This window comes from Nerophis ophidion, linkage group LG20, assembly GCF_033978795.1.
Source record: "Nerophis ophidion isolate RoL-2023_Sa linkage group LG20, RoL_Noph_v1.0, whole genome shotgun sequence".
Lineage (NCBI taxonomy): Eukaryota > Metazoa > Chordata > Actinopteri > Syngnathiformes > Syngnathidae > Nerophis > Nerophis ophidion.
The window spans coordinates 37,890,087-37,911,137 of record NC_084630.1 but is presented as its reverse complement, the minus strand read 5'-3'; the positions used below and the strand labels follow the sequence as shown (position 1 = coordinate 37,911,137).

Below are 21,051 nucleotides of genomic sequence, written 5' to 3'. Positions count from 1 at the left end.
AAAACACATTGAAATGAGAAGGTGTGTCCAACCTTTTGACCTGTACTGTACATTGTTATTTAGATATAGATTTTCTCCATGCGAAGAATCAACCAGCAGACAACAGGACTGCAGAATGGTCTCCGCCACACCTAGTGACCTCTCTCTATTGTTTAAGATGTTACACAGTCTGTGTGGTATGTGCCACCTTAGTGAGGGCTTGTGCATTCAGAAGTGAATGCACAAGCTTTTAGTCCTAATTGTTTTGATATTTTACCGGAGAAAGACCGTCCTTAACAAAGTGTCTTTTCTTGTTGACTCGGGCGTGCCTTAAAGGCCTACTGAAATGAGATGTTCTTATTTAAACAGGGATAGCAGGTCCATTCTATGTGTCATACTTCATCAAATTGCCATATTTTTGCTGAAAGGATTTAGTAGAGAACATCCACGATAAAGTTTGCAACTTTTGGTCGCTAATAAAAAAGCCTTGCCTGTACCGGAAGTAGCAGACGATGTGCGGGTGACGTCACGGGTTGTGGAGCTCCTCACATCTGAACATTGTTTACAATCATGGCCACCAGCAGCGAGAGCGATTCAGACCGGGAAAGCGACGATTTCCCCATTAATTTGAGCGTGGATGAAAGATTTGTGGATGAGGAAAGTGAGAGTGAAGGACTAGGGAAAAAAACAAAAAAGACTATACAGTGGGAGTGATTCAGATGTTATTAGACACATTTACTAGGATAATTCTGGAAAATCCCTTATCTGCTTATTGTGTTACTAGTGTTTTAGTGAGATTATATGGTTGTACCTGTATAACCTCAAGGTCGGCCCCGCACCTTTCTTCAGCACCAGTCGACGGGTAGTGGCGAGACCCTCTCCGAAACACGATCTTTCGAAATGATCGCTGCATAATACACTGTACATTGTGTGTGTGGTCCAATCCAACCGTGTTCGCTTGACCGCTCTGTCCCATAGTAAAGCTTGACTGTCATCTTTCGGGAATGTGAACAATGAAACACCGGCTGTGTTTGTGTTGCTAAAGCCGGCCGCAATACACCGCTTCCCACCTACAGCTTTCTTCTTTGGTGTCTCCATTATTCATTGAACAAATTGCAAAAGATTCAGCAACACAGATGTCCGGAATACTGTGGAACTATGCGATGAAAACAGACGACTTATAGCTGTTAACCGTGCTGGAACAAAATGTCCTCTACAATGCGTGACGTCACGCGCACGCGTCATCATACCGCGACGTTTTCGCATGATATTTCCGCGCGAAATTTAAAATTGCAATTTAGTAAACTAAAGCGGCCGTATTGGCATGTGTTGCAATGTTAATATTTCATCATTGATATATAAACTATCAGACTGCGTGGTCGCTAGTAATTGCTTTAGAATAGAATAGAAAGTACTTTATTGATCCCTGGGGGAAATTCAGCACCACAGTTCGCTCACAATAAACAATAATAATAGTAAATAATATATGACATATATTATATATATAATATATGAATAATACAAATTATTCTACATATATTTTACATTTAAGTGCAGTCAAGAAGGAACATATGCATGATACTGGTTTATTATTATTATTATTTCAGTAGGCCTTTAACACTTGTGACAAATGACTGGCAGTGTTTTGAGAGAAGGGGTGTGAGGGTTCGTGCCCCTTTCCCTCTGCTCAATGTCAGCTTCTCATGTTCCATACTGGTGCAGAGGTGCCGTGTCAGCACAGATTTCTGTCTGCTCGTCGCCGCATGGAAACACCCGCCGCCGCTAGCAGACTTTAGTTTTTGGAGACTTGGATTAGTGTTACTGCACATTAGACCAGAGACACAGTCTGTGTGCTAACATCTGCCTTAGGAAAAGAGCACCTTTTAAAACAGGGGTTTTTAAATAGCTTAAAGGGCCCGCAGGCTTGAGCATAATGTCCCCTAAGAGGCTTGCGTCGGTGTTTGATGGGCTCGGGGCATTCCTAACAGATGCCGTCTCCCCCTCTCCAGACTATTTTTAGCAGCCTTTCCCCTTTTTCATCCCACCTTTTGACTTGCCAAGGGAGTCAAGAGTTTTTTTGGGCAGCGAAGCCAATCATCGATGAGCCGAAGCAGCCTACGCCCGCCTCTCGCTATCAACAACATTCTGGCCGCCAGCGTCATGTCGGTCGGAGTGTTTTATTACTTTGCTGTTTTTGTGCCTCAGCAGAAGTACACAAGCTGTCAAGAACCCCTCCTCCCGCCCCGGCGTGACCTCCCCGCGCCCTCTTGCCCTAATAAACGCTCAGCGCCATGCTAACCGGCTCAGCTCGGGGGGTGTTTGGATGGCTCCTCGGATTTCTTGTTAAGCTCTAATTCCATTCATTCACCATCTTATGAAACCAATCATTAATGGGATTGATAGGGAGTTTTTTTAAACTCGAATCATGGTCGGGCTGCATGATGAATCGACATCAAATTGACAGCAATTAGTGCAAACACCTAATAACTAGGGGTGTAGCGGTAGACACTTTTTGGTTCGGTACGTACCTCGGTTTAGACCAGTGGTTCTCAACCTTTTTTCAGTGATGTACCCCCTGTGAACATTGTTTTAATTCAAGTACCCCCTAATCAGAGCAAAGCATTTTTGGTTGAAAAAAAGAGATAAAGAAGTAAAATACAGCACTATGTCATCAGTTTCTCATTTATTAAATTGTATAAAACTGCAAAATATCGCTCATTTGTCTTTCTTGAACTATTTTGGAAAAAAAGATGTAAAAATAACTAAAAACTTGTTGAAAAATAAACAAGTGATTAAATTCTAAATGCAGATTTCTCCACATAGAAGTAATCATTAACTTAAAGTGCCCTTTTTGGGGATTGTAATAGAGATCCATCTGGATTCATCAACTTCCTTCTAAACATTTCTTCACAAAAAAAGACATCTTTAACATCAATATTTATGGAACATGTCCACAAAAAATCTAGCTGTCAACACTGAATATTGCATTTCTGCATTTCTTTTCACAGTTTATGAACTTACATTCATATTTGGTTGAAGTGTTATTCAATAAATATATTTATAAAGGATTTTTGAATTGTTGCTATTTTTAGAATATTTTAGAAAAATCTCATGTACCCCCTGGCATACCTTCAAGTACCCCCAGGGGTACGCGTACCCCCATTTGAGAACCACTGGTTTAGAGGTCACGGTTCGGTTCATTTTCAATACAGTAAGAAAACAACAAAATATAAATTTTTGGGTTATTTATTCACAAAATTTGTAAAAAAAAAAAAAAAAAGGCTTTATCCTTTTAACATTGGGATCACTATAATAATTTTGCCCACGTTAATCCACATTAAACTGCCTTAAATTGTTGCTTGGATTAAATAAAATGACAACACTTTTCTTCTACATATAAAAAGTGCAACATTAAACAGTTTCAAGTCAATTCATCATGCTTAATTTATCACAGCATTTGGGAAGCCTGTCATTGATTTTTATTATGTAAATGTTATATTTTCATCAATATGTGATAGCAGGGACCCTACCATTCAAAGCTTTTCGTCAAAATGAGCTAACGTTACGTTAAAAGCTAATTAGCCTTCACCTCAAGCCAGAACTGCGAGCGAGCTGAGCTGCAGTTCCAAGTTTCTAGTAGGTCAACGGGCTCATAGTGATGTTACTAGTAGTTGACTGGGAGGTGTTTATTATCATTTGGGGAGAGTACGCTGCCTTATGCTCACCTGCTTAACACCTATCTGCTCGACGCTGAAGCATTTACTACATGTGCTCTGAATATGCACTGCTGTTGGCTGTTACCGCTCTGAATACGCACTGCTGATTGGCTGTTACCTGTCAGGCTTGCCCCTGACAGTTTGTTTTAGTTTTTCCTCTGTGCGTGTGTAGTATCTCCTGTCTTTAGTTCCTGTCAGCGCTCTTATTTTGTCTGTCTGCTGTCCCCCCTCAGCTGCGGCTGATTGGCACCTGGCCACACCTGGTGTCAATCAGCCTGCTCCTATTTAGACCTGTCTTCCCATCAAGTCAGAGCTTGATTATTGTCGATGTCACTTCCGTATTGTCTCTCCTGTCATTGCAGCGTAGCGGTAAGCTATATTTCGGTATCTGTTTGTAGCTTACTGTCTTTTGTTCACTGCTTCCGTCTTCTTTTCATTGTACAAGTTACGACTTCTGTTTTCCTGCTCGCTACCCGCTAGCTTCCACGCTAGACCCTTTTGTTTTTGCTAGCTTCCATGCTAAGATCCTTTTGTTTTCTAGCTCCCATGCTAGCTCTTTTAGTTTTGTTATCCACGTCGTGCGCACTTTTTGTTGTACCCCTTTAGTTCTTGTTCTAGTATTTTAATTAAAACATGTTTACCTGCGAAATTCCTGCCTCCTTCTCTGCATCTTGGGGTTTGTCACCAACTAACTCTGACATTACCCCTATTTATGTAACCAATCAGATGGTTGTGTGGGTGGGACTATGCTGGGTGCTGAGACAGAGGCAGAAAAAGTAAAGCAGCTTGTTGAGACTTTAGCTTCGAAACTCGTTCGGTACACCCCCGTACCGAAACGGTTCAATACAACTACACGTACCGTTACACCCCTACTAATAACAGTTTTTTTATTCTTCTTTGTCGTCAGCGGCATACGTGCCACGTGTTTTTTTCGCTTCAAACAGGAGAAAAAGAGGTCTCACTTTGTTCGTTGCTCTAAGCACCTGAGCCCTTTTATGAAACTGATCGCAGTGAGCCCTCTTCTCAGTCATCCCCACTCTTTGTCTGAGCGAGACCGCATACACAGGAAGCTCAAGAAGTACCTCAAAGCAACAAAAACTATGAGGGAAAAAAATATTATTACAGATCCCGTTGTTGGAATATTTCAGCTTTAAATCGGATAGGCAATATGAGCCCATCAGCAGGGATGGACGAGCGAGAATGCCGTGACCACGTGATGGCATCCAACAAAAAAAAACACCCGAGCTGATGCACTTTAAGATGCTCAATGTGTCATTAAGTTCCATTTTATCTTGCAGAAATGAGTCTTAAGTTCAAACACCGATGACATCTATTAGACAAGAAGCAAAGAAATCAAACAGAGACAGGATTCAATTTAGCTCATGAGGAGAGCGCGGAGACCTGCACCCTGGTACAGTGTCGTCCCATGCTCTGACGAGGGAGTTTCACGCCTCCTCTTTTATTTGGGCATTTCCTGATTACATTACATTACGCAGCTGCTCCTAAGGGGAGGTGGTCATAAACAGCTTTTGCACTCGGTCATAAACAGATCAAAGAAAAGGTGCCTGGAGCGAAGTCAGGTCTGCTCCCTCTCTGCTTTGTAGATCTCGGGTCGTGACAAGGTCTTCCTGTTGCTGTCCCATAGATCAGGGAGACCGACACCTCCACGCCGTCTCTCATTGCACACAGTGGTGGTTTTCAAGCGGCAGGCCCTTTCGCTTGATAAGGACTGAGACAGCTTTTGTCTTCTTGCAGGGCAGACTGAACTAATAGGAAAAACAAGTTGTGTGATAACTTATATACAAGTATTTAAAATTTTTTAATGTATTTAGTTATTTAAATGAAATGTTGGACGGTTGTTTTTACGATATGCAGGCAAACGACAACTTTAAAACATAACGGCTTAGCTACGGCACCTGGCAGCCATCTTGATATAGACAATCACAGCCCCTCCCTCACAAATGTTGGTGCGTGTGCACCAGCAGCAAACAGTACGGAGAAAAAAAAGAAAAAAAACGTCTCCCTCACTCTGTCTGCCCACGGCGGCCATCTTTGAAATGTTTTTCAGCGCAACGGTTCTTTGAAGGCTGATAAAATCAAAACCGTAGCAGTAATAAAAACTCTTTCTTCAACTCTTAATCAGAAGGGTTCAATCCCTCTCCTGTGGTACTTTGAAGCCGACACGACAAACGCGCTCAGAGGAGCTGTTTGAAAAATGGTGGCCGGTTTTTACAAAACTTTTGTTTTGAAGGGGGAATTGCAAACTTCCTGTTGATTTTTGCTGGGAGTTGTCAACATATGAAATGTAGGTCCAAGTGAGACCTACATAGAGGTTTTTGTTTCATGTCTCTACGAAGTTCTATCTGGAAGTTACAGGCAGTTTTGTCTGTGTTTGCTTCCTAGGAGCAGTTTTGTCTGTGTTTTATTCCGAGGGGGCGATAGAGCGCAATATGGAGTTTTGGAGTTAGGTTTTTTGATTAGATCGCAATTTTCGCCAGTCCTGATGTGTGCGTCCAGTTTGGTGAGTTTTGAAGTATGTTAAGGGGGTCAAATTACAGCTCAAAGAGGCAAAGATGAGTGTTTTTACAAAACTTTTGTTATGAAGGGGGAATTGCAAACTTCCTGTTGATTTTTACTGAAGGATGTCAGTGTATGAAATGTAGGTCTAAGTGAGACCTACATAGAGGTTTTTGTTTCATGTCGCTACAACATTCCAACTGGAAGTTACAGGCAGTTTTTTCTGTGTTTTCTTCCTAGGGGGCACTACAGTGCAATTTTTAGTTGTGGGGTTAGGTTTTTTGATTAAATTGCAATGTTTGCCAGTCCTGATGTGTGTGTCAAATTTGGTGGGTTTTGAAGCATGTTAAGGGGGTCAAATTACAGCTCAAAGTATAATAATAATAAAGAAAGAATAAAACGCTAGACATTCTATAGGGTCCTCTGTCCCAAAAGGACATTTGGTCCCTAATAAAAGGATAAGTCTAAGTCTTGTCCTTTCTTCCAAAATAGTCTTTGTTTACTGTGTTTACGAGGCTACGCTGTGTGAGCACATGTAGCCGATGCAGACCTCCCAAAATCACTTTATATTAAAAAGCTCTGCCAAAGTGCTCAATTATTCAGCATGTGTGACTCCTCAAAGTATGTCGCTCAATGTCATTTTACTGTGAGCCTTTTCTGTTTTTCTATGCGTCAGTGTTCCGCTGCACAGTGTTTTTTATTCAAAGCCGTCCTGCGGGCTGCTCTTCCCCTGCAGAGAACAACAAAGATGCCCACTTCCAGAAGGTGAAGGTAAAAGCAGAACCCATGGAGGTGGACCCGGCCCCCGCAGATCTCACCTCGCCTGCTTCTCACCTGCTGGCCTTCAGCACTTTAGGGGCGAGCGAGAAGACCGAGCCGGTGCCGGTGCCGGAGCCGCTGGCCCGCCCTCAGAAAGACCTCTTCTCCCAAGACATCTCGGTCAAAATGGCCTCCGAACTCCTCTTCAAGTTGTCAGGTATGTTCCTGCCGGCCACCCTCTGTCAGACACGCCAACACACATCTTTTAACTCTTTATATGCCAGCGATACTTCACTGTAAACCCGCCATGTTTCCACTGAGCAAAGGCAAGGCCATGTTCAGTGGGTCTGGATGCATTGTCTCATTCCTGTGAGAATCCTGTGTGTGGCTCAAGCCTTAAGGAGTGAGGTTTATCCAGTGTGCTCAAACAACTGGTATCCAGTATACCGGTACTAAATTACTATTGAATTCACAACGGTATGTTGAAATCTATTCCGAGCGGTCCCACTGACAGACCCCTTGCAAGTTGAACAAAGTTTTTAATGCACGTATATTTTATTCCAAGACTTTCTTCCGCAGTCCGTATCCTCTCTCCCCTCCTGCTCCCGGCCGCTTACTGTTAAAGACAACAGATGATTAGATTAACACGTACCCCCCTGTGAAGTCTATTCACCTGTCAGCTGTGTCTCGCCGTCAGCCCTATCTGATGGTGCTCGTCCTCAGCACCATAGACAGAGGCGGTGACCTTTGCTCCAGCAGGCGCGCTGGCCACAGCTTCCCCCCACACGGTACTATACTGCTTCTGAAAAATACTGTTACACGTTTCTTTAAAGGACATGCCGTGGCATTGTTGGTAATGCGAGCAGACACACATATCAGGAAATGCACACACATGGAGCACTTTCAAGCAGAAACAGTAAGTGGAGATAGGAAAGGGAGAATGGGCGCATTTAAATTTAACGATAAAGTTGGAACTAGCCTGCGATGAGGTGGCGACTTGTCATAACCAAATCCAGCTGAGATAGGCTCCAGTGAGGCCCCGCGACCCCAAAAGGGACAAGCGGAATGGATGGATGGATGGACGTTGGAGCTAGCTAGCGGAGGTGAAGGGTTTTACAAGTTGTACAATTGTATGGTATTACTGGCCCTGCAATGATGGGGGCGACTTGTCCAGGGTGTGCCCTGCCTTCCGCCCGACCCCAAAAGGGATAAGCGGTAGAAATGGATGGATGGATTATTTTATTATTATATTATTATTAACATTTAGTATTATTTTTATCCGTCCATCCATTTTTTTCCGCTTATCCGAGGTGAGGTCGCAGGGGCAGCAGCCTAAGCAGAGAAGCCCAGACTTTCCTCTCCCCAGCCACTTCGTCTGGCTCTTCCCGGGGGATCCCGAGTCGTTCCCAAGCCAGCCGGGAGACATAGTCTTCCCAACGTGTCCTGGGTCTTCCCCGTGGCCTCTTACTGGTTGGACGTGTCCTAAACACCTCCCTAGTGAGGCATTCGGGTGGCATCCTGACCAGATGCCCGAACCACCTCATCTGGCTCCTCTCGATGTGAAGGAGCAGCGGCTTTACTTTGAGTTCCTCCCGGATGACAGAGCTTCTCACCCTATCTCTAAGGGAGAGACCCACCACCCGGCGGATGAAACTCATTCCGGCTGCTTGTACACTGTGATCGTGTCCTTTCGGTCATGACCCAAAGCTCATGACCATAGGTGAGGATGGGAACGTAGATGGACCGGTAAATTGAGAGCTTTGCCTTCCGGCTCAGCTCCCTCTTCACCACAATGGATCTATACAGCGGCCGCATTACTGAAGACGCCGCACCGATCCGCCTGTCGATCTCACCATCCACTCTTCCCTCACTCGTGAACAAGACTCCGAGGTACTTGAACTCCTCCACTTGGGGCAGGGTCTCCTCCCCAACCCGGAGATGGCACTGTACTCGTTCGGTACAACTCCGAAACGAACCGAAATCCCCGTACCGAAACGGTTCAATACAAATACACGTACCATTACACCCCTAATATATATATGTATATATATTAGCAGAAGTCGTCACAAGCTGCTCTGCTATTTGCCTCTGTCTGAGCAGTGAGCACCCAGCATTGTCCCGCCCACACAACCATCTGATTGGTTACATACAAAGCCAATCAGCAGTGCGTATTCACAGTGATGTAACAGCCAATCAGCAGTGCGTATTCAGAACACATGTCAATGCTTCAGCGTCGAGCAGAGATATTCGTTTAGCAGGGGAGCAGCGGTCTCTACCCAAATTATACTAAACACTTCCCAGTCACAACAACTATTACAAACATCACTATGAGACCGTTGACCTTCTAGAAACTTAAACTGCAGCTCAGCTAGCTCGCAGTATAGGCTTGAGGTGAAGGCTAATTAGCTTTTAGCGTAACGTTAGCTCATTTTGCTGTGTGTGTGTGTGTGTGTGTGTGTGTGTGTGTGTGTGTGTGTGTGTGTGTGTGCTAGCTCGCAGTATAGGCTTGAGGTGAAGGCTAATTAGCTTTTAGCGTAACGTTAGCTCATTTTGCTGTGTGTGTGTGTGTGTGTGTGTGTGTGTGTGTGCTAGCTCGCAGTATAGGCTTGAGGTGAAGGCTAATTAGCTTTTAGCGTAACGTTAGCTCATTTTGCTGTGTGTGTGTGTGTGTGTGTGTGTGTGTGTGTGTGTGCTAGCTCGCAGTATAGGCTTGAGGTGAAGGCTAATTAACTTTTAGCGTAACGTTAGCTCATTTTGCTGTGTGCGTGCGTGCGTGCGTGCGTGCGTGCGTGCGTGCGTGCGTGCGTGCGTGCGTGCGTGCGTGCGTGTGTGTGTGTGTGTGTGTGTGTGTTGGGGGCAGCAAAGCTCTGTCTGTCATTTTATTGAACTCCATTGTGTTTAAGGATGAATAGTCTCTCCTATTGCAATTGTACTATTTTTCAGCTATAGTTACATAAATCATTAGTAATGTAGCAGCCTAGTTTTGAATAGCAGGGTCCCTGCTATCACATGTTGATAAAAATACAACATTTACATAATAAAAGTCAACTACAGGCTTCCCAAATGCTGTAATAAATTAAGCATGATGAGTTGACATTAAACAGTTTCAATAGAAACTGTTTAATGTTCAACTTTTTATATGTAGAAGAAAGGTTTTTTTCATTTTATTTAATCAAAGCAACAACTTGAGGCAGTTTAATGTGGATAAACGTGGGCAGAATTATTATAGTGTTCCCAATGTTAAAAGGATAAAGCCATTGTTTACAAATTTGGTAAATAAATAACCCAAAAATGTATATTGTTTTGATTTCTTACTGTGCCGAAAATGAACCGAACCGTGACCTCTAAACCGAGGTACGTACCGAACCGAAATGTTTGTGTACCGTTACACCCCTAATATATATGTATATATATATATATATATATATATAATATATATATATATATATATATGTATATATGTATGTATATGTATGTATGTATATATATGTATGTATGTATATGTATATATATATGTATGTATGTATATATATATATATATATATATATGTATGTGTATATATATATATATATATATATATATGTATATATATATTAGGGGTGTGGGTAAAAATTGATTCGAATACGTTGTGCGATTCAGAATCGATTCTCATTTTTAAAGAATTTTTTTTTTTTTTTTTTAAATCAATCCAACAAACCACTACACAGCAATACCATAACAATGCAATCCAATTTCAAAACCAAACCTGAGCCAGCAACACTCAGAACTGCAATAAACAGAGCAATTGAGAGGAGACACAAACACCACACAGAACAAACCAAAAGTAGTGAAACAAAAATGAATATTATCAACAACAGTATCAATATTAGTTATCATTTCAGCATAGCAGTGATTAAAAATCCCTCATTGACATTATCATTAGACATTTATAAACATAATAAAAAAGAACAATAGTGTCACATTGGCTTACACTTGCATGGCATCTCATAAGCTTGACAACACACTGTGTCCAATGTTTTCACAAAGATAAAATAAGTCATATTTCTGCTTTGTTTAATAGTTCAAACAAATTTACATTATTGCAATCAGTTGATAAAACATTGTCCTTTACAATTATAAAAGCTTTTTACAAAAATCTACTACTCTGCTAGCATGTCAGCAGACTGGGGTAGATCCTGCTGAAATCTATGTATTGAATGGATACACAATCCTTTTGAATCAGAAAAATATCGTTTTTGAATCGAGAATCGCGTTGAATCAAAAAAATCGATATATTATCGAATGGTGACCCCAAGAATCGATATTGAATCGAATCGTGGGACACCCAAAGATTCGCAGCCCTAATATATATATATATATGTATGTATGTATTCGTGGGGTTCCCTCAATCATCTCCTGATGATTGAGGGAACCCCTCATGAAACAGTTCTGTAGAGATGAAGTAGTCTTGTGATTTTTCCCACACATACATATTGCGCTCTACCACGGTATCGGGCACTATTCTCTGGATAATCCAATCAAGACATATATATATACATATATATATAATATATATATATATATATTATATTTATACACAGCCTGGTCCCCGGCCAAATTATTTGAACTCGACCGACTGACCCCAACAATCGATATTGAATCGAATCGTGGGACACCCAATGATTTGCAGCCCTAATATATATATATATATACACACAGCCTGGCCCCCGGCCAAATTATTTTAACTCTGGTCAAAAAGTTTGGGTACCCCTGCTTTTGAGGTTTTAAGTGAGGGATGAAAACTTGAACGACTAACAAAAACAAATCCACACTCACTGTGATAAAATCCCACTTTTCTACCTGGCTGTTTGTGTCACTACATTAAGACACAAACTCTGTGTGTGTCCGCCCCTCCTCCCCGACCCCCAGAGGAGGTACGCAGGTGTCTGGTCAAGCTCGTCGCTAAAGTGTCTCCTCTGACTAAATCCACGCATGGCTAGCTTTAGCACGTAGCCCGGCATACATACCTTTACAAACCCGCAAGACCCCCGCGGGGAGCGGTCTCTGTACAAATGGCCGCCCTCTTTCTCTGCTTCTGTCTCCCTCGACTCATTTTCAGACATGCCGGCTCAAGCACACTTGGCTGCACATGCCCCCCACCCCCCCCCCCCCCCCCCCCCACCCCCCCATTTCCCTTTACATTTCTCCCGTGCAGCATCACCATGGCAACGTGGAAAGAGACCTCTGTCCTTGGCGAGCAGTGTGACAGAGTGGGGGTGTTTTGGTGTCGTAGGAGGATAGTAAAGGGAGGGTGTGCAGGATGCCCACTCAGAGAGAGAGGCCAGGGCATCGATGCCCCCCCCCCCCCCCACACACAACGGAGAAGGCGGCTGTCACACAATGAGCAATCAATATGAATTACCAGAGCAGCAGGACCTGGGAGACGCATCAGTAGCAAGGTCGCGGCGAACGGCAAGAACGCTGGCGGCTTTCAAATTCACTTCCATCTCCTTGAAAGTCGCACATCACACTTCTCTCTTTGCGCTCGGCACATGCATTTTAATGTGACAATTTAATTAAAACCTGGTAACCTGTTGTTATCCGGACGAAAATGAGTCGGGCCGTTTTCCCTCCTTGTTAGCACAAAGTAGGGGCTGTTGGGAATGCAACTAGTCATCTGCTTTTTATGAAGTTTTCACAGTTAAAGTGACCATTCCACTCAATGTTTACAGCATACAATACCTGACAGAGCAGGAAATAAACACTCCGGGAATAATCTCTGTATAATATTTCAGCAGCCATAAATAATCCTGTTGATTACCGCCTTCTTCGGATTATAAATTTCTCCGAAGTATAAGTCGCACCTGCCGAAAATGCATAATAAAGAAGGAAAAAAAACATATATAAGTCGCACTGGAGTATAAGTCGCATTTTGGGGGGAAAATTATTTGATAAAACCCAACACCAAGAATAGACATTTGAAAGGCAATTAAGAATAAATAAAGACTAGTGTGTGTGTGTGTGTGTGTGTGTGTGTGTGTGTGTGTGTGTGTGTGTGTGTGTGTGTCTGTGTGTGTGTATATATGTATGTATTAGGGGTTTGCGGTCTCATCCGCAGAGTCCCCGGATAAACCGCGGGTCAGGCGGGCGACATGACGAAAAAATAGATTTTAATTAGATTCAGGCGGGTGGCGGTTGAACCATCCGGAAATATTTGATACACATGGTTCTGGGATTGGTATCTTTTACCATTCAAAGAGCCATTTAAGACCCGTGTCACAAAGCAAAGAAGACAATAGGAGATGCTAATATTCTCTAGAAAGACTGCCGGCAGTCACCCAGATAATACGTATTAGGGCGTGCTATGAAGCCGTTGGCTTTGTCGCCTTCTACAACATGTACGATCTACTTGTCAGTCCAGCATCATGTTGTGTGTGGCTTCTGCAGCAACACGCACACGACTGCAAGGCATACTGGGTGACACAGAGTACACTAATGGTTGTGATATAAACAATTTTAACACTCTTAGTAATATGCGCCACGCTGTGAAGCCACACCAAACAAGATTGACAAACACATTTCGGGAGAACATCCTCCCAGTAACACAACATAAATGCAACACAATACCCAGAATCCTTTGTATCCATGACCTTTCCTGACTATTTTATACACCCCGCTAGCAGCAAAAAGGATTCTGGGTATTTGTTGTGTTGTGTTCATGTTGTGTTACTGTGAGGATGTTCTCCCCAAATGTGTTTGTCAATCTTGTTTGGTGTGGCTTCACAGCGTGGCGCATATTAATAAGTGTTAAAGTTGTTTATATAACAACCATCAGTGTACTCTGTATCACCCAGTATGCCTTTCAATCTTGAACGTGTGATTGCGGAAGCTGCACACATGTTGCCGGACCAACAATCGGTTTGTACATGTTGTTGAAGGTATCAAAGGCAATGGCTTCACAGCACGCCCATATTCTTGTCATCAGGATGAACACCATTGGATGGTCTTGAGAACGTTCGCGGCTCCCATTGTCTTCATTACTCTGTGAAACGGATTTAAATAGCTCTGTGAGTGGTAAAGGTGGCCGACCTCTGATGTATTTCAGCGGGCGGTTGCGGTTCTGATAAAATGTTGGTTCGGGTGGACGGCGGGTGGATGACGACTTTGGTGATGCGGATGCGGATGATATAATTTCCTATCCGCGCTTCTCTAGTATGTATATATATATATATATATATATATATATATATATATATATATATATATATATATATATATATATATATATATATATGTGTATATATATGTATTTATGTGTGTATATATGTATGTATATATTTACATATATATTTACATATATTTTCTATATATATGTATTTATGTGCTTTCGGTCCCATAGAGGGGGAGGGTTGCCCACATTTGAGGTCCTCTCCAAGGTTTCTCGTAGTCAGCATTGTCACTGGCGTCCCAGTGGATGTGAATTCTCCCTGCCCACTGGGTGTGAGTTTTCCTTGCCCTTTTGTGGGTTCTTCCGAGGATGTCGTAGTCGTAATGATTTGTGCAGTCCTTTGAGACATTTGTGATTTGGGGCTATATAAATAAACATTGATTGACATTGATTGATATACATATGTATATGTGTATATAACGTATTTTTCGGATTATAAGTCGCTCCGGCCGAATATGCATGATATAGAAGGAAAAAAACATATATAAATCGTACTGGAGTAGAAGTCGCATTTTTGGGGGAAATTAATTTGATAAAATCCAACACCAAGAATAGACATTTGAAAGGCAATTTAAAATAAATAAATAGTGAACAACAGGCTGAATAAGTGTAGGTTATATGAGGCATAAATAAGCAACTGCTATGTTAACCTAACATATTATGGTAAGAGTCATTCAAATAACTATAACATATAGAACATGCTATACCTTTACCAAACTATCTGTCACTCCTAATCCATAAATCCCATGAAATCTTCCTGGATGTGGCTTCTAAACAACTCTGCCAACTCCAAAGGTATGCGCCGCTTCCTCTTGTCCATTTCTGCTGCATATTTCACTACGTCCAGTTTGTAATCTGCACTACGTGATTTCCCTTTTGGTGCCATTTTTGTTCAGCCCTTCTCAGTTTTTATAAGTTACCGCCGACGATGAAATGATCCATTTTAATAGCTACGGCTATAGCATATAGCATTCCATGACCCACAACGCACTTCTGCCATGACCCTCCCCCGCCGAATTCTTATTGGTTGACGTGTGTGTGACGATTGCTGACATTTTCTTCATCTCTTCCGCGAATGAGATAAATAATATTATGAAACTATAGTCCGAAAAATACGATGTATACATAAATGATAAATATATACATACATATGTGCACTACATACATACATACATACATACATACATACATACATACATAGCCACACCTTTGACACATATTATATGCGGGCCATATAAAATGATGTGGCGGGCAGACTTGGCCCCGGGTCTTGAGTTTGACCCTTAAGTCCTACGACTACAACGGCAGGAATGTACTTGGTTGTGATATGATATGACCCAGGTGGTTCCACCTTTCCAATTTGTGCTTTTATGTTCACTGGTATTTAATGCTAAAACTGGTTATTTAGGTAGGACTAGTTCTTTAAGTAGCACTGGTTCTTTAAGTAGGACTGGTTCTATAGGTAGGGCTGGTTCTTTAGGTAGGACTGGTTCTTTAAATAGAAATGGTTCTTTAGGTAGGACTAGTTCTTTAGGTAGGACTGGTTCTTTAGGTAGGACTGTTTTTTTTAGGTAGGACTGGTTCTTTAAGTAGGACTGGTTCTTTAAGTAGGACTGGTTCTTTAGGTCGGACTAGTTCTTTAAATAGGACTGGTTCTTTAGGTATGACTGTTTTTTTAATTAGGACTGGTTCTTTAAGTAGGACTAGTTCTATGATATGACCCAGGTGGTTCCACCTTTCCAATTTGTGCTTTTATGTTCACTGGTATTTAATGCTAAAACTGGTTGTTTAGGTAGGACTGGTTCTTTAAGTAGGACTGGTTCTTTAAGTAGGACTGGTTCTTTAGGTCGGACTAGTTCTTTAAATAGGACTGGTTCTTTAGGTATGACTGTTTTTTTAATTAGGACTGGTTCTTTAAGTAGGACTAGTTCTTTAGGTAGGACTAGTTCTTTAAATAGGACTGGTTCTTTAGGTAAGACTGGTTCTTTAGGTTGGAATGGTTCTTTAAATAGGACTGGTTCTTTAGGTACGACTGGTTCTTTAAGACTGGTTCTTTAGGTAGGACTAGTTCTTTAAATAGGACTGGGTCTTTGGGTAGGACTTGTTCTTTAGGTAGGACTGGTTCTTTAGGTACGACTGGTTCTTTAAGACTGGTTCTTTAGGTAGGACTTGTTCTTTAGGTAGGACTGGTTCTTTAAGTAGGACTAGTTCTTTAAGTAGGACTGGGTCTTTGGGTAGGACTTGTCTTTAGGTAGGACTGGTTCTTTAAGTAAGACTTGTTCTTTAGGTAGGACTGGTTCTTTAAGTAAGACTTTTTCTTTAGGTAGGACTGGTTCTTCAAGTAGGACTAGTTCTTTAAGTAGGACTGGGTCTTTGGGTAGGACTTGTTCTTTAGGTAGGACTGGTTCTTTAAGTAAGACTTGTTCTTTAGGTAGGACTAGTTCTTTAAGTAGGAGTGGGTCTTAGAGTAGGAGTGGTTCTTTGGGTAGGACTGGTTCTTTAGGTAGAACTAGTTGTTTAAGTAGGACTTGTTCTTTAGGTAGGACTGGTTCTTTAAGTAGGACTTGTTTTTTAAGTAGCACTGGTTCTTTATGTAGGACTTGTTCTTTAAGTAGGACTGGTTCTTTGTGTAGGACTGTTTTTTAGGTAGGACTAGTCCTTTAAATAGGGCTGGCTCTCTGAGTAGGACTAGTTCTTTAATTAGGACTGGTTCTTTAGGTAGGACTGGTTCTTTAGGTAGGACTAGTTCTTTAAGTAGGACTGTTTCTTTAGGTAGAACTAGTTCTTTATGTAGGACTGGTTCTTTAGGTAACACTGGTTCTTTAAATGGGACTGGTTCTTTAGGTAGGACACGTTCTTTAAATAGGACTGGTTCTTTTAGGTAGGACGTTTCTTTAGGTAGGACTGGTTCTTTAAGTAGGACTGGTTCTTCAGGTAGGACTGTTTTTTTTTTAAGTAGGACTGGTCCTTTAAGTAGCATTGGTCCTTTAAGTAGAACAGGTCCTTTAAGTAGAATGGGTCTTTTAGATAGGACTGGTTCTTTAAGTAGAACTGGTCCTTTAAGTAGAACAGGTCCTTTAGGTATGACTGGTCCTTTAAATAGAACTGGTTCTTCAGGTAGGACTGGTTCTTTAGGTAGGACTGGTACTTTAATTAGGACTGGTTCTTTAAGTAGGACTGGTTCTTTAGGTAGGACTAGTTTTTTAAATAGGACTGGTTCTTTAGGTATGACTGTTTTTTTAATTAGGACTGGTTCTTTAAGTAGGACTGGTTCTTTAGGTAGTACTAGTTCTTTAAATAGGATTGGTCCCTTAGGTAGGACTGGTTCTTTAGGTAGGAATGGTTCTTTAAGTAGGACTGGTTCTTTAAGTAGGACTGGTTCTTTAAGACTGGTTCTTTAGGTAGAACTAGTTCTTTAAATAGGACTGGTACTTTTAGTAGGACTAGTACTTTAAGTAGGACTGTTTTTTTAGGAAGGACTGGTTCTTTAAGTAGGACTGGTTCTTTAAGTAGGACTTGTTCTTTAGGTAGGACTGGTTCTTTAAGTAGGACTGGGTCTTTGGGTAGGACTGGTTCTTTAAGTAAGACTTGTCCTTTAGGTAGGACTGGTTCTTTAAGTAAGACTGGTTCTTTAAGTAAGACTTGTTCTTTAGGTAGGACTGGTACTTTAAATAGGACTGGTTCTTTAGGTATGACTGTTTTTTTAATTAGGACTGGTTCTTTAAGTAGGACTAGTTCTTTAGGTAGGACTAGTTCTTTAAATAGGACTGGTTCTTTAGGTAAGACTGGTTCTTTAGGTTGGAATGGTTCTTTAAATAGGACTGGTTCTTTAGGTACGACTGGTTCTTTAAGACTGGTTCTTTAGGTAGGACTAGTTCTTTAAATAGGACTGGGTCTTTGGGTAGGACTTGTTCTTTAGGTAGGACTGGTTCTTTAGGTACGACTGGTTCTTTAAGACTGGTTCTTTAGGTAGGACTTGTTCTTTAGGTAGGACTGGTTCTTTAAGTAGGACTAGTTCTTTAAGTAGGACTGGGTCTTTGGGTAGGACTTGTCTTTAGGTAGGACTGGTTCTTTAAGTAAGACTTGTTCTTTAGGTAGGACTGGTTCTTTAAGTAAGACTTTTTCTTTAGGTAGGACTGGTTCTTCAAGTAGGACTAGTTCTTTAAGTAGGACTGGGTCTTTGGGTAGGACTTGTTCTTTAGGTAGGACTGGTTCTTTAAGTAAGACTTGTTCTTTAGGTAGGACTAGTTCTTTAAGTAGGAGTGGGTCTTAGAGTAGGAGTGGTTCTTTGGGTAGGACTGGTTCTTTAGGTAGAACTAGTTGTTTAAGTAGGACTTGTTCTTTAGGTAGGACTGGTTCTTTAAGTAGGACTTGTTTTTTAAGTAGCACTGGTTCTTTATGTAGGACTTGTTCTTTAAGTAGGACTGGTTCTTTGTGTAGGACTGTTTTTTAGGTAGGACTAGTCCTTTAAATAGGGCTGGCTCTCTGAGTAGGACTAGTTCTTTAATTAGGACTGGTTCTTTAGGTAGGACTGGTTCTTTAGGTAGGACTAGTTCTTTAAGTAGGACTGTTTCTTTAGGTAGAACTAGTTCTTTATGTAGGACTGGTTCTTTAGGTAACACTGGTTCTTTAAATGGGACTGGTTCTTTAGGTAGGACACGTTCTTTAAATAGGACTGGTTCTTTTAGGTAGGACGTTTCTTTAGGTAGGACTGGTTCTTTAAGTAGGACTGGTTCTTCAGGTAGGACTGTTTTTTTTTTAAGTAGGACTGGTCCTTTAAGTAGCATTGGTCCTTTAAGTAGAACAGGTCCTTTAAGTAGAATGGGTCTTTTAGATAGGACTGGTTCTTTAAGTAGAACTGGTCCTTTAAGTAGAACAGGTCCTTTAGGTATGACTGGTCCTTTAAATAGAACTGGTTCTTCAGGTAGGACTGGTTCTTTAGGTAGGACTGGTACTTTAATTAGGACTGGTTCTTTAAGTAGGACTGGTTCTTTAGGTAGGACTAGTTTTTTAAATAGGACTGGTTCTTTAGGTATGACTGTTTTTTTAATTAGGACTGGTTCTTTAAGTAGGACTGGTTCTTTAGGTAGTACTAGTTCTTTAAATAGGATTGGTCCCTTAGGTAGGACTGGTTCTTTAGGTAGGAATGGTTCTTTAAGTAGGACTGGTTCTTTAAGTAGGACTGGTTCTTTAAGACTGGTTCTTTAGGTAGAACTAGTTCTTTAAATAGGACTGGTACTTTTAGTAGGACTAGTACTTTAAGTAGGACTGTTTTTTTAGGAAGGACTGGTTCTTTAAGTAGGACTGGTTCTTTAAGTAGGACTTGTTCTTTAGGTAGGACTGGTTCTTTAAGTAGGACTGGGTCTTTGGGTAGGACTGGTTCTTTAAGTAAGACTTGTCCTTTAGGTAGGACTGGTTCTTTAAGTAAGACTGGTTCTTTAAGTAAGACTTGTTCTTTAGGTAGGACTGGTACTTTAAGTAGGACTAGTTCTTTAAGTAGGACTGGGTCTTTGGGTAGGACTTGTTCTTTAGGTAGGACTGGTTCTTTAAGTAAGACTTGTCCTTTAGGTAGGACTAGTTCTTTAAGTAGGAGTGGTTCTTTGGGTAGGACTGGTTCTTTAGGTAGAACTAGTTCTTTAAGTAGGACTTGTTCTTTAGGTAGAACTGGTTCTTTAAGTAGGACTTGTTCTTTAAGTAGCACTGGTTCTTTATGTAGGACTTGTTCTTTAAGTAGGACTGGGTCTTAGAGTAGGACTGGTTCTTTGGGTAGGACTGGTTCTTTAGGTAGGAATAGTTCTTTAAGTAGGACTGTTTCTTTAGGTAGAACTAGTTCTTTAAGTAGGACTAGTTCTTTAGGTAGGACTGGTTCTTTAGGTACGACTGGTTCTTTAAGACTGGTTCTTTAGGTAGGAATTGTTCTTTAGGTAGGACTGGTTATTTAAGTAGGACTAGTTCTTTAAGTAGGACTGGGTCTTTGGGTAGGACTTGTTCTTTAGGTAGGACTGGTTCTTTAAGTAAGACTAGTTCTTTAAGTAGCACTGGTCCTTTAAGTAGAAGGGGTCCTATAGGCAGGACTGGCTGTTGAAGATCAGCGCAGGGTGGTTGTGTGTTCAACATGACATCCACAGGTCAGAGAGACTCCCACTGCTCCAGATGGCCAGCGTTCCCCTGCTGCCGTGGCTAAACTGCAAATAATGCTCCAATCTGGCCCACGCTACATCCTCCCATGTGTTCTTTAATGGTACTCGTGTGCGGACAACCTGTCGCCGGCTTTAGCTGACCATCGGGAGCCGCTTGTAAAAGTTTCCGATGAGATGAAGGGTTTTTGTCTTTTTGTTTTCCAGAAAAAGTGAGCAAAGCCAACAACCACAAAGACGGCAACATGGTGGGAATTCACAGGTGAGTGGCTACCAGCAATGATCGTTCCAGGTTGCGTATACGCCAGAATGATGTTCCCTCTAAATGCCTTGCAGTCCGTTCCTGGACGAGTGCTTTAGACAATCCCCCTTCAACTCACGCTCCAAAAGCTCTTCCCCCGCAGAGGCCAGCTCCTCCTCCTCCAGGCCAGCTTTCCACGGTGAGTGTTTGCTTTTATTTAGCCACACACTTTACATCTCAATTAACCACCTTCAACCTTCTTACCTCATCTCCATGCCGGAGTCTCGGGCGTGGGCCTTGGCCCCCCTGGCCCGGGGCGTCCTCCCCTCGCCTACCTTCTCACTCTCTGCCATTTCGCGGCTTCCCCTCCTGTGGCAGCGAGCGAGCGGTGGGGAAGGTTAATTAGCCTGTGCCAGCTTTACCTGTCCCTCTGCCAGTTAATGGAAATCTGATTGGCTCCTGGGTGTCAAAGAGTGTCCTGAAAGTTAATTCGC

General features: G+C 41.9%; 1 protein-coding gene and 1 long non-coding RNA gene across 3 annotated transcripts in view; both read left to right on the top strand.

Moving 5' to 3' along the window:
• Positions 1-21,051, top strand: part of LOC133539116 (uncharacterized) — a 1,110,877-nt gene that overhangs the window by 405,456 nt on the left and 684,370 nt on the right. The window lies entirely within an intron of this gene.
• LOC133539112 (zinc finger protein 827-like) overlaps positions 6,952-21,051 on the top strand; it is a 64,396-nt gene continuing 50,296 nt past the window's right edge. For both annotated transcript variants that reach the window (XR_009803187.1, XM_061881200.1), the window contains exons 1-3: positions 6,952-7,188; positions 20,524-20,578; positions 20,653-20,756. Coding sequence is in view for 1 of the 2 variants with exons in the window: in XM_061881200.1 (XP_061737184.1) it covers positions 6,999-7,188; positions 20,524-20,578; positions 20,653-20,756 (349 nt within the window). In the remaining variant the exon portion in view is untranslated. The remainder of the gene's footprint in view (positions 7,189-20,523; positions 20,579-20,652; positions 20,757-21,051) is intronic.